Raw genomic sequence first — 13,899 nt, forward strand, 5'->3', positions numbered from 1 at the left:
CTTGGGCACCTAAGCTTAGGCAGGTCCCTTGTTTAATCTGCACGATTTTTAATAAATAGTATAGCCACCTGACTATAATTGAGTATTTTTTTTTTTTAATAAAATAGTATAGCCGTTACCATCTGTTTTCACACACGCCTCAAATAGAAAAAGAGTACACATGGGATCAAATTTGCATGAGAAATGAAATGGCCTGCAATCAAGAAACAAAACCGAGTTGTTGGAACACCGTGGTGAAGTTAGTCAAATAAGTTAGACTTAGAAGATTTCACAAGTACGAGGGCTTGGAGTGCAGTTGAAGAACTAAACATATCCTTGTAGTTTGCTTCATCTCAGATTTTTTTAGACAAGCTCATTATAATTTCATCTCAGTTTGCAGGTTGAATCCAACTAAAAGTTAGCTGAAGAATGAAAACCCATAAGGGCAATAATGTAAATCAACTAAAGGGAAACTCAAAACCCACTAATTAATTCCTGAGTTTTGACAAGGATTAAACTAAACAAGTACCTCCTCATCGAAGATACCATATCATGGGCATGGACATGAATAAGGTTCTTTTGAGGTGTTTGGGTGGTGGGTGGAGAGGGGGGTGTACACAAATATTCTTGGATGTCTGAGATTTTTGAATATCAGTCCATAAGATTTGAAGTAAAAGAGGTCAATCAACTGAGCTATACTCTACTAGCATGAATAAAGTTTTTTTAGGAATGTTAATAGAGATCACATTATTGTACAACACTATATAACTTTTTTTTTTTTAAATACAAGTGATTGCCTAAACTACAAGGGGGAGGGGGTTTCTCACATACACACACTATCAATGTGCCATAGAGATTCGAACCTGAGACTACTACTTTACAAGTTAAGATTGTTTTTCATTGGGCTATATCTTGTTGGATGTACGCACAAATATTCTTGGATGTCTGAGATTTTTGAATATCAGTCCATAAGATTTGAAGTAAAAGAGGTCAATCAACTGAGCTATACTCTACTAGCATGAATAAAGTTTTTTTAGGAATGTTAATAGAGATCACATTATTGTACAACACTATATAACTTTTTTTTTTTTAAATACAAGTGATTGCCTAAACTACAAGGGGGAGGGGGTTTCTCACATACACACACTATCAATGTGCCATAGAGATTTGAACCTGAGACCACTAGTTTACTAGTTAAGATTCTTTTTCATTGGGCTATATCTTGTTGGATGTACCATATTTTTAATAGAGACAAGATCCGCGAATACAACTAGCTCCCATCTTATGACAACAACAAAAAAACTAAGTCTCATCTTTGTTATAGATGTGATAATAAAATAACGTTGTCTTCTTAGCATTTTTCTGTATTTTTTCCACCTAAAATAACCGCAGGTGTTTTTTTATATTTCTTCTATCTAAAATAATAATGTGTTTTTTTTTAATACAAGCGATAATTTAAATTACAAATAAAGGAGATTTCTCACACATACAATATCATGATGTCATGAGAATTCCAACCTAAGACTACTATGCTAGACATGTTGGGTCATGTTAACAAAAAAGTCGGTGAATGTGCTATTTCTGTCTCTCTGGCACCACTTTTAAAATGTCAAATTGTTTGTTTAAAATTTTAATTGCTTAGTTTAATACCCTCCTTGATCCCAAGGTCTACAATATCGATGATATTATAAACATCGGTAGTCTAAAAACATGAAAATATCGGGATATTATCGATATCGATAAAAATTGAATAAAACCCACGGAAATTGTAAGAAAAACTTTAAAAAATTTATTGAAACTTTGGAGAATGTTTATTTAGTCAATTATTTATTAGTTTATAAATAAAAAAAATTAGAAGGAAATGCATTGTATGATGGATTTAATTGATTTAAGTTGATTATTCATCGAGCTGGAAAACACTGTGAGTGTAGAAAATATGTAGTAATTAATGAAAAAAGATTAAACACACCATAATTATTTATATATAATGATTTACTACAATATTTTGCACTTCAAACATTGCATGGTAAGATACATGAAAATATCTGGATATTATCGATATCGATAAAAATTGAATAAAACCCACGGAAATTGTAAGAAAAACTTAAAAAAAATTATTGAAACTTTGGAGAATGTTTATTTAGTCAATTATTTATTAGTTTATCAAAAAGAGAAATTAGAAGGAAATGCATTGTATAATGGATTTAATTGATTTAAGTTGATTATACATCGAGCTGGAAAACACTGTGAGTGTAGAAAATATGTAGTAATTAATGAAAAAAGATTAAACACACCATAATTATTTATATATAATGATTTACTACAATATTTTGCACTTCAAACATTGCATGGTAAGATACATGAGTGACTTAGTATCACATACAGTTCCTATGAGGTTCAAATTTTTCAGTATCTTCATCATCTCTATGTGTAGAGTAAGTGTATTGTGAAGAATAGTCATCAAATGATAAATCCCCAAAATAGTTTTGTATGTAATTGTTAACACGTCACCCATATAAATGTAAATATTTTAGCATATTATCACAAAAACATAAGTGATATGGTGATTAAGGTGTCAGAGGAGTAAAATAGGAGGGGTTTAAATCCCTTTGTGTTTTTTTTTCTCCATTTTTTCCCTTTTTTCCCTTCTTTTTCCTTTTTTTTCCTTTTACATCGATATTTTTGCGATATTACACCGATATTTTGACAAAATATTGCTGAAGTGTGAGCGAAATTATTGACATCGATATTTTTCGATATTATAGTCGATATTGTCGATATTTATACAATATGTACATGGATATGTTCTGAAATATCCTTGATATTTCGTCGATATTATCGATATTTCAGACTATGCTTGATCCTTATCTAGGTGGGCCCCTTTTGCTGATTTGGCAAGACCTGGTTAGGGGTGGGGCTAGTGAGCGTGTACATTATTATGGAAGAATCTGCAGTCTTCAGACTTTTAAACTTTCCAAAACCAAAAGGAAAGCGACGTTCAGTCGTCGGCTGGTCAACACTCAGCAACAAGCTCAGCTGCTGCTGCGTTGCATTCGGTAAACTTTCTTCCTCTTCTCGATTCATTTGCATGAAACATTGCAACTCATAGAACAGATGATCTTTGTCTCCGGTCCCAACTTTTCATTTTGCATCTTTGAATTAATATTTTTATTTATGTCTAATTAATCCTCTGCCTCGGTTTGCTCATTTCAAATATTAATCTCTGTTCTAGAACTTGTTGAATGAGTCTCATACTTTAGACCCTGCGATGGGGTCTTCTCGTTCTCAAATGGTCGTTGGGTTTCTGTGTTTTGTTCACAGAAAGAAGAAAAGCATGTCATTTTTTCGTAAACTCTTGAAATGGCTTCTTGGTGGTGAAGATGAGCATGAATGTTATTATGGTGAAGATGTGCCTGAATTTTATTATGATTGTTACAATCAGCTTCCCGAATTACACTATCGTGATTATCGTTACGATACTTCCCACAGATACCTCTCTTGCCACCCCCTAAACCCCCATCAACTCCATCTAAACCAGTCCTGTCTCCCTCTAATCCACCCTTCATCTTCCCCTAAACCTCCTACATTGTGTAGAAAACCGCAATCTTCTTCGCTCGATACATCTTCGTCATCTCCTAAATTCGTAACGTCTTTATCTAAAGTACAACAATGGTCTTGTGGTTATGAATTTTCAACATTCCTTAAGCCTCCAACATCTTCATCTAAGCTGCGCCCATCACCTTTTTTTACTCCATCTTCATCATCCCTTCAACCGCCAACACCTTCATCCACATCATCTCCGTTTTCTACTCAACTATCTACTCACTCCTCTAAGCCACTTCGGGCATCATTATTTAGGCCACGTCCTTCTTCATCTAAGCCACATTCATTATCCCCAAAACCTCCAACATCGTCTTCAAGACCATCTCCATCTTCCCCTAATAGAACTCCATTTTCCTCTGGACCACCCTTATCTTTAGATAAGCTCCCTCCAGTCTTTAAGACATTTCTATCCCCCGCCTCCTCAAATGAAATAAATGAATAGAGGAATAAAAATTATGTATGGGTTGACAAGGGTTCATTACCTATATTCATGATTCCTGGCGATATCAAAGATTTGATCAAGAATGACATTGTGCCTAAAGTTCTTAACCAGCCTCTGTCTCCCACGACATATAAGGATTACTTTGCTGTTCTGTTAAATGCTGAAGAGTTCTACTTTGAGGTATGCATGAATATTTCTCTTTTGTAATGCCTTCTCCTGTTAACTAGTTAGTTGACTGATATCAAACTATTTACATATATACGTTTGTAAAGCACTTCTCTAAGTTTCAATTTTTGAAAGATGCGAGGATGTTATCTGCTAATGAAATCTTGCTTGTATGGTCTGTACTCTGGATTAGCTTAGCTCAGATGGTTCATTAACATTTAAACTACGTATCTCCAACCTTTACGCAAATTTACTTGAAGAAAAAGTAAAAAAGCAAAGTGATAACTATTAGCTTGAGATGCACTGCTGCTCCTTTCTTAACAACTTAAACTTTTAAGGTCTCGTGGTTGTCTAACATGGTATCCGAGCTCTGATTGCAGGTGGTCGTGAATCTGAAACACTCCAATCCCTCATTTCTACTTCTTTAATAGTTTGCAGGGTGGGGCTGCACTTTTATGTTTCTCTCTGGCTACACGAGAGGGAGGAGGGTGTTAGCTCGATATGCATTGTTAGCTAATTTCCTAATAGCTTTAGCTTTAGCTTGATATTCTGTTTAATCAGAATAGAAGTAGAGGTGTCCGAAAGATTCTTGCGAACGTTTCTTTTCCACATGGAGACAAGGACCCAAGCAACTTGGAAACTATTGCAACTGAATATTGATGACACAATATCAAAACAACTATCCAAAAAGACAAAATATTATTTGGAAATTTTGCATATATTAAATGTGGTAGATTTGAGGTTTAGATAACTTGCACCTGTTAGATATCCAATTGTAGCAAATCAAAATTGAAGACAGAATATTTTAGAATCTGTTTAAACAAAATACAGGCATAGTTTTATTTGCAATCAGCTTTGTGCTTAAGAGCTTTTTCGCCTATGAGTGGTGGTATGAATGATGGGTTATAGAATGTTGTGATAGATAGAACAATTCTATCTCCTCAATCCTGCATGCTGGCTCTGAAGAAAAACTTACGTTGTTATTTTGAATCAGAAATGGCCTCATTTCGATTTGGAGAATGTGACATTGGCGTTGCATGAAGCAGCAATTCACAAAAACCAGATAAGGAAGAGAAAACCTTTGTAGCTTTTGAGATGGATTTTTTTCCTGAGAATCGCCTATTCCTTTTATCGAGGGACTTAGTCTATGTGTGACCATCAGGTAAAAATGTTGTGCAGTTTCAGGTAAACTCTCAACATCCATCAACATACGCTTACATGTTAAAATTATCAACATTATTGTACTAGTTGAATTTGAAGATGACTTCTACGTTCATCATGATTCGACTCAAAAATATGATGTCAGCTTCTCATTCAATAGAGTCTGCTTGAAACGAGCTCACCAAGCAGTTCAATATGCATCAGATGCTTTGTTTCGGAACTTCCTCTTTCCCGATTGTGTTTCCCGTACAAGCATTCCAACTGCATGAGCGCTTTTCTCTGCCTGTCATTAACTTGATGCTGATCAATTATCTGCAGTTCGCCATATTTTAAGCATTCAGGGCTCACCACCTTACTTGGTGGCTGGCCAGCTATGTGTTGAAAGAAATGCTTTTTGGCCATCCAAAACTGGAGTGGTTGTTTGTGAAGCAGTGCACCAGTTATGTCAAATGTCAACAGAAAATAGGATTCTTATATATGCTCATAATAACCACTGTTGGGATGTGCTCATGAGGAGCTTGTTGAAAGTGATTCCAGAGTCAGATATGTTTCGAGCCAATGCTGCATTCCGTGAGATAGATGGGGTACCTGAAGACATCCTCCCATCATGCCTTTACAAAGAGCCTTATTTCTCGTCCTCCAACTGAGGAGCTTAAAAAATTCAGGGTGATTTTCTCGACTTTCACGAGTAGCTTTCGGCTACATCACAAAGGCCTAAATGCAGGACATTTCAGTCATATTTTTCTGGTGGATGCTTCGTCTGCTATCGAGCCAGAAACAGTAGTGGCCCTGACTAATTTTGCTGACAAGAATACTACTGTTATAGTTACTGGTGAACGAGGAAACCGTTCACATTGGGTTCGAGCTGAGATTGCAAGGGAAAAGGGGCTGAAGATTTCATTGCCATATAGAAGCCTCAGTCCAATGTTCATCACACAACTGGATCTGCATAGCAAGAGTCAGACAACATCCAAAGGCTATAACTAGAACATTCTAAGTTAGTTTGCCATTTGCCATGAAATGTATGTATTTTCATACTCTTGGAGGTTCTGCAGATGATATCTCATTTGGTAAGCTTAAAACCATTTTTTTAAATGCCATGGTTTTTGAAATAAGCCATTGCTGTGGCTTCGTCCCTTTCAATACGATATTTGCATGACCCATTTGACTGTTTGCTTTTAAAATTTCTTGGTTCTTTTTTAGGGTAGCGAGAAGTGTGATGTTTGGTGGCCCTACAGATTGTTGTTACTTCCAAGTGTTGATCAACTTGGGATAAATTTTGATTCCAGAGCATTCTTTCCAGAATTTGGGGAGTGCAGTTGAAGAACCTGTTGCAAGTTAGCAGACCCAACTTTAAGGAAAATCCTCGTCTCAACTAAACATTTCTGTGCAGATGGAAGTTATGTTTCGATTCCAAACGACAAGCCTTGCTCCCCTAGTAAAGATAAGTAAAAGTATTTTCTTATTTTCAGTTAAACTCAACAGCTGAAATCAGGTGAAAATTTGAAAGAAGCAAATTGCAAGTATCAAGCACTTCTGCGTTGCTACATCACACAGCATTAGGGTTTCAATATGATGGATCACTTTGATTTTATTATCAGATGGAAGCATCGGTTCCGAAAATCTAATTGAACAGCACACCATGAAAACCAGTACTTCAACGTGAACTTTGACTTCAATATATATTAACAAACATTAACAAAAACCATCTAACCCCATGTTGTAGGAGATAAGTGCTTCAAGTTTGCTTGCATAATTGACCCGACTTCATCCAACATGCTTTTTTCTTTTTACAGGCAACAAACCTGCATGTTAAAATCAAGAAATTTGTTATCAGAAGAGTATAGCAAAACAATGAAAAGAACAATCTTAGTGTCACGAAAATTATTCAGCTCCCACACTGAATGAACTACAGTTGCCACACACACCAAGCATCAGAAAACTGATTCAGTTTCCAGTTTAGTGTAGTGTGCTGCTCCCCAGATGGGAGTGGTATTGGCCATCCAACAGTAGGAAAGTGCAGCAAAAACGGAAAGTTGCTGCGAAGGGGGAGAAGTCGAGCCCCTGTTCAAGTCCAGGAGAATACCATTGCCCAGAAAAATGTTATGCATAAGTCGAGAGAATTTGTAAAATGACCCATCACCAACCCTAGCAGGAATACAATGCAAACTCAGCTCAACCCGATGCCGATTCTATGCCTTAAAATGTCATGATGGGATATGAAACACAAATTAAGATCAATTGGGATTATTGACAAACAGAACGAGAATTGGAATAAATATTTTCATAGAATTAAACTTCTGGGAAAGCCATTCCAATTACAACAGCAAAACCTCCAACTAAAACCCTAATTCCTTTTCTTCTTCTTCTTCTTCTTCTTCTTCTTCATTCTCTCTCCTCCTCCTCCAACAAAACCCCCCCAAATCCTAAAACAATTTGAACCCTAAAAAACCCTAATTTGAATACATTGCTTCAAATTCACAAATTTGCACAAACCCCTTATTCTTCTTCTTCCAGCCAGCCAAAGCTAGTTAAATTCTAACCTTAAAAATCAACTACAAGAAATTTAATCAAAATCAAAAGAACTTCAACTCCCTCACCTCTCCCCTAAAACACACAACAACAAAAGCAAAACAGAGACATACACATATTTATATATACCAACAAAGCACACCACCACCAGCACGAACCAACCACCAGAAACCGCCGGTCTATAATCCGGGTCTTTAACGCGGGTTGTCTTCTCTCCGACCAGAATTCCCGTGCCCGCCCGACAAAGAAGCCAACAAATTGAGATGTCCTGGAAGGTAATTTCCCACTCTGGCCGCGGAGGCCTCGCCCATCGGCTGTTGCTGTAAGAACAACGAATGCTGCTGCTGCTGATGCTGCTGGTGTTGCTGGTGTTGCTGGTGGGAAACCGCCGACTGGGCCATCATCTCCGGCGGCGGCGTGGCAGCGAAGCTCCAGACCTGCCCGAAGTGCGGGGCCCAGAAGCCGCCAGGACCCCCCGCGGTGGGGCCAAGCATGGAGGCCATGGAGTGGCCGACGACGGAGACGGCTCCGTCGTTGGCGTGGTCGGAGGGGTCCTTGGCGTCGTGGCTGTGGTTGTGGTTGCCGTTGTCGTCGTCGCGGGCCCCGCGGACGCGCTTGCCAAGTATGAAGGGGGTGGGGCCGCCGAGGAGGTGAGGCTTATGGTCGGAGGTGGTGGTGGAAGAGGGGGCGGAGGAGGGGGCGCCGCCGCGGAGGGAGACGGAGACCGTGGAGAAGGAGGCCGGGGTGGTGCCAGTTCCGGTGGCAGCGATGATTGAGGGCTCGGCCTGGCGGAGGAGCCACTCGATGGTCTGGCCGTCGGACTTGTGGCCGAGCTCACGTGTGAGCTGGAACACACGTGCGGCGCATATGATGGGCATGCGGATGCGGCGGCCTCGCCCGTCGACCTTGCTGTGGCGGTCCTTCGAAGGCGGCTTCTTCACGGACAAGACGCCGTTACTAGACGGCCTCTGTGACGCCTGCTGCTCCACCATCCCTCCTCCGCCGCCGCCGTTAGTGAGCTCGTTATTGGGCGCTTCGGAATTAGACATGGAAGAAATTGACGGTATTTAGCTGGGTTTATGGTACACACAGAGTGTGTACGTTTTGTTTGCTTGGTGTGGAAATTGTAGAGAGAGAGAGAGAGAGAGAGAGAGAGAGAGAAGGGACCTGTTTGAGTTATGGAGGTTTTTGGGGGAAGAGAGAGAGAGAGGGAGGGAGGTGAGGGGGCTGGGCTGAGGGAAACAGAGCTCTCTCTAATGATTGAGCTTCCAGACAGGAGCTGGTGGAGACAGAGGAGGGCACATGGGGTGGTGGCCCCCACTCCATACAAGCATTCTTCACCTTCACACTTCTTCCTCACTGTGTGAAACACGCGCAACCCCGAAACAAAACAAAACAATTTAAATATTTTTATTTAAACATATAATTTTGCCTGATCAGTCAACAATTGGTCAAAATTGGATTTTTCAGCTGGTTAGTAAAATCATGAGCCTTAAGCCTTGATATCCAAGCGAGGGCGTCGTGTCGGGTGGCGGGGGTTTATGAAACGGCGACGTAGAGGTTCTTCTCCTCGGCTTGGCGTGAGGACGGTGGGTGATTGGCTGTGGGGTGATGACGTTGTTTTTGTGTTCAAGTCTCTCCGCTGCTGCTCTGATTTGCTGAGTACTTGCTACTTTAATTTGTCCTCACTTCATTTCAAATTTGCAAGTAATAAGGAAGACCATAGTAGCAACAGTAATGAATCCCCTACACCTAGCTCCATTTAATACTACCATATCTATATATTACTCATACTTACAACGTGGGTCCATAAAAATTAATGCACACAGTATTAATTTCCCTTTTTCAAAACCATGGCATCAAAATCTTTCTTCATTCCGTAAATGTGAGTTAGGTTAGTTAATCAAAACTAATGCATTCATTCTTTTGCACTAAAGTTGGAATTCATTTTTCTTATATTAGAATGTTATCGTTGTCAAAAAATAATAATTTATTTGTTGATTCCATCGATTTTTATACGACTAAATACATTATTGTGAAAAGAAAAAAAAAACACCAACGAAATTGTCAAATTACATATAATATACTTGAAAAAATTTGAGTATATTTCTGTGAAAAATAAGAATAAATAAAATATATTGTGGAGGGTATTCTGCTGAATTCCCCCCTGAACTTGTACATAATTCTCAATTTACTCCCTGACCTTTTTTTGTGAAAAAATTTGAGTATATTTCTGTGAAAAATAAGAATAAATAAAATATATTGTGGATGATATGGAAACTCAAGTCACAAATCGTCCTACATGTAGCTCAATAACACTTTAGGGAGAAGGTGACATATATGCTGGCTGATGAGATACAAGCATACCATGGCCTTGCAATAAATCAAAGGAAAATGAGCCCCACCGCACATACTTTCTACTTTCTATTTCTAGTCCATTTTCTAACTAACCCCACCTACAACAAATCAATATATAATCAACCCTCTTCTTTTTCTCTTCTTTTTTTCTTTTTTTTTAGGATTCTTTTTTATTGAGAGATCCCGATAACATATTAAACTCACATACACTATACGGATGCTAGGACTCGAAACCAAAACCTTTCAATTTCTTCTTTTTTTCTTTTCCCCTTGACCTTTGAATTTTGTGGGAAAACTCCGCGCCTTCTTTAAAAATAGCCCACCTTCTACACAATAGCAAATGCTTAATCAGTGCTCACCCTATTTTATTATATTCAAACTCTAATAAATTCCAATAATTTGGTTTCTAGATAGATTGACCAGTTTCCTTGATGAAAAGCCTGAATGTTATGGCATACTTTCTTTCTTTTTTTTATTTTTTTATTTTTTTTAATTTTATAAATTTAGAAATAGGGATACATTACATTGGAGAGTGGGCACTTTTCCTGGGATTCGAATAGGTAACCAAGGGAAAGGAGGAGGGACCTCACCACTAAGGTAAACCCCTCGATCATGGCACACTCACTTAGTTCCATTAGTCAGCCGACATTTTTAATGATTGGTTCAAATCTAAAAGCCTCAGCTGGATTTAGCTTGTAAACAATCATTAATCAAGCTTCCTACCCTACTAATCCACATATATCAATAACAACCAACAAGTATATAACCTCTAAGCCAATAACCCATCTATTATTAGACCATAAGTTGCCAAGGCCAACGCCTTTGAGGATGCTCCTATCTGTCTAATCATTCTCAAGCCTAATGTCACGTTGAGGAGGCGAACTTTCATCAAGGGCACATTTTAAATTTTTCTATAAGGCGAATTAATTGGAGAATGTTTGAAGCTGTTATGTTGACGAATTCACGTCATTCTAATACGGGATATATATTAATTTATAATTTTATTGGATTGTATTCTTATCAAATGAAATCCACACCAAAAATGTATACCCTTCACTTGAAGTCATCAAAACTTCTTTCAAATGTTGGCAATTTCCTTGTCATTTAAGCTGTCGTCATTGAAAATTATAAAAATAAACTAAAAAAACATTTTTTTGTTTTCTCTTTTCCTTATTTTTAAAAAAATATCTAATTAGCGTGGAAAACGTGTTACGCGGGAAGACGTGATGTGCAGTGTCTCAACAGGGGCGCGTGGAGGAGAGAGCTGTCGTGGCTTTAATGAGGTCAGTAGAGAGAGAGTGAGTAAGTCGAGTGGTACAAAATTGACACATAGACTGACATAAGGCAGTGTTTTTATTTACGTAATTTGCCACTTTTGTAGTTCTGAAATTCAACTTCAAATTTTATAATTTTAAAAATAATTTTTATAATTAAAAAAAAAGCCCTTCCCTTCTATTCTATTGCGACAATGATGGCAGACGAATGTTTGGGAATATGATATACACAATAATTCACGCCCTTGGTTCTTGGATTCTAAACCCTAGAGATCCAACGGTGGAAAGTTGTTGTATCTTTTGAATTCTTGTACACATCACTTGAGCTCATCTACTCCGGATTCAAACCCTTGTGTGAAGAAAGTCAAGGCCATACATTATGAATTAGAAAAATGTTTGATGTGTGCATTATGGAGATTAATTAAGAGGATAATGTCGTTTGCTGCTGATTGTGTTTGGCTTAATTATTTGGAGAACTGGGTTCGGGTTGGATGTCTCTTCTTCTTACTCTAGAACATGCACTTTTATTGGACAATCTAGAATGTCACGTTGTGATCACTTTCAATTTTAACAAGGGGTATGCCCATGAATCAATAAAACGGTCCAAATTTAATTTGGTTTAGATCTCGACCTAATAATAGATTAGCCGAACCAAATCAATTCATTTAGCGATTCACTTCATAATCGATTGAGCGAATATTGTATATACCAAGGAATAGATAGAGAAATTTGGAAAGAGAGTTGTTTGGTGAATGCAAAATGTTTGTTGAATTTAAACACACTTATAATGGGAATTGATCACCCTCGCGCGATTAATTTTAGCACAACTCAACTAAATCGGTATGTAATATATGATAGGTTCATATTTATCTAATTGTGTGTCAATATAAATTATCATAGTTCCTTTTGTTATTAAAATCTGAATTCATTGGTAAGAAATCAAAGAGAAATAAAATTCAGTAACCAACTAACTATTAATCTAGTGGTATTTCTCCCTTTTTTAAAAAGAGGTCTCATTACACAAGCTAGAAAAACATTACAGAACTCAAATCTGCAAATTGAAGTAAGCCCTTTATGGATGGACCAAAAGAAAAGAAGTAAACCCTAGGCTATATGATTTCACCAAAGAAAAAAACAAAGTAACCCTATATGAGGACAAAAATGATGACTAGTTACTGCCTCTGCTGCCACTGCAGAGACTGGAGTACGTGCTGCCCAAATCAACAAAACCCTAGTAAAGGTGAAAACCCTAAACCCTAAAAACACTCACACTCACAAATTTCATAAACCCTAGATCTAATCTCAAATCGCAAGAAAAAGTAAAAAGCTCCAAAGTCCAAAATCTGCACCAAACCAAAATGATCAGGAGTCTCTCAGATGAAACATTAAAAAGGAAAATAAAATAAACGAGCAATTTTAAGAAAACCTCCCAGAATTCTGTGATGTTATGATTCTGCCAGATTTCAACCCCCCTAAAGAAAACCAACTCAGTTGTACGTTGTATGGCAGCTGGCTTGGCAGCAGAACACCAGTTGGCACTATCTACCCAGATTTATTATTTACATGGGCCCATGTGGGCCTCAAACTTAAATAATTTAAAACTTGTGACTTTTTTTTATAGTAAAAATTGTAGTCTAAATTATCAAAAAAATTTACCTATAACGGAAATAAGATTGTTTTTCTATCTCCGACCAATAATACAATGACACGTAAAAAAATTATCTTATGTGTTATTACATTATTGGCCAGAGATAGCAAAAAGTGATATTCCCATTACATGAGAGTTTCTCTGAGATGAGATTTCTCACACACACGCACAACTATGATGCCTTGAAGATTGGAACTTAAGACCTTTAATGTGTAAGTCAAGATCATTTTTAACTGAGCAAGATCTTATTAGCAAAATTATGACTAATTTATTAATTAACTATGTATACGTAAATGTGAATAAAGTCAATTCACCAGTCTTCTCATTCTTTTCACGAGTTGGATCTCCCTTCCACACTCGCATAGCCGCACTTAGCTGTGTAAATGATTTGTATTTGGATAGATTAACAGCACTAGTACTATTTTCTTCCTCGTAAGTGGCAGTATATTTTTTTATTAATATTTTTTGACTAATCCGAAGGTCTTGGATTATTTTGCCCCACGACAGAGACGCCCATAACACGGTTTCTAACTTTCTACAATGTAAAAGTACAGAGCAAAAGATTTTTTTTATTTTTTATTTATTTTTAAACGACTATTGCACACACGAGGGCATATATTCCGTATCCTAATAACGCGTTCATGTGCTGCTTTTGATTAATTAATCCTCAATTATTATGATTAATTATGCCCTAATTATATCTTTTTGTCTAACCACTACATTATAATATTATTATA

At 37.5% G+C, this 13,899-nt stretch overlaps 1 protein-coding gene across 4 annotated transcripts; it reads right to left on the reverse strand.

The window, feature by feature from the left end:
* Nucleotides 1-6,859: 6,859 nt before the first annotated feature.
* Nucleotides 6,860-9,103, reverse strand: LOC117615916 (transcription factor TCP7-like). 4 transcript variants are annotated; one of them, XM_034345096.1, is made up of 3 exons: nucleotides 8,012-9,103; nucleotides 7,279-7,498; nucleotides 6,860-7,155 (listed from the first exon to the last, which is right to left on the reverse strand). In XM_034345096.1, exon 1 carries the CDS (start codon nucleotides 8,929-8,931, stop codon nucleotides 8,077-8,079), a length of 855 nt encoding a protein of 284 aa, XP_034200987.1. In that variant the 5' UTR covers nucleotides 8,932-9,103; the 3' UTR covers nucleotides 6,860-7,155; nucleotides 7,279-7,498; nucleotides 8,012-8,076. The 4 variants fall into 4 exon arrangements, with proteins under 4 accessions (XP_034200987.1, XP_034200986.1, XP_034200988.1 ...); XM_034345095.1 differs by having other exon boundaries at nucleotides 7,996-9,103; XM_034345097.1 differs by lacking the exon at nucleotides 7,279-7,498.
* Nucleotides 9,104-13,899: the final 4,796 nt, after the last annotated feature.

Source organism: Prunus dulcis, chromosome 1 (genome assembly GCF_902201215.1).
Source record: "Prunus dulcis chromosome 1, ALMONDv2, whole genome shotgun sequence".
Classification (NCBI taxonomy): domain Eukaryota; kingdom Viridiplantae; phylum Streptophyta; class Magnoliopsida; order Rosales; family Rosaceae; genus Prunus; species Prunus dulcis.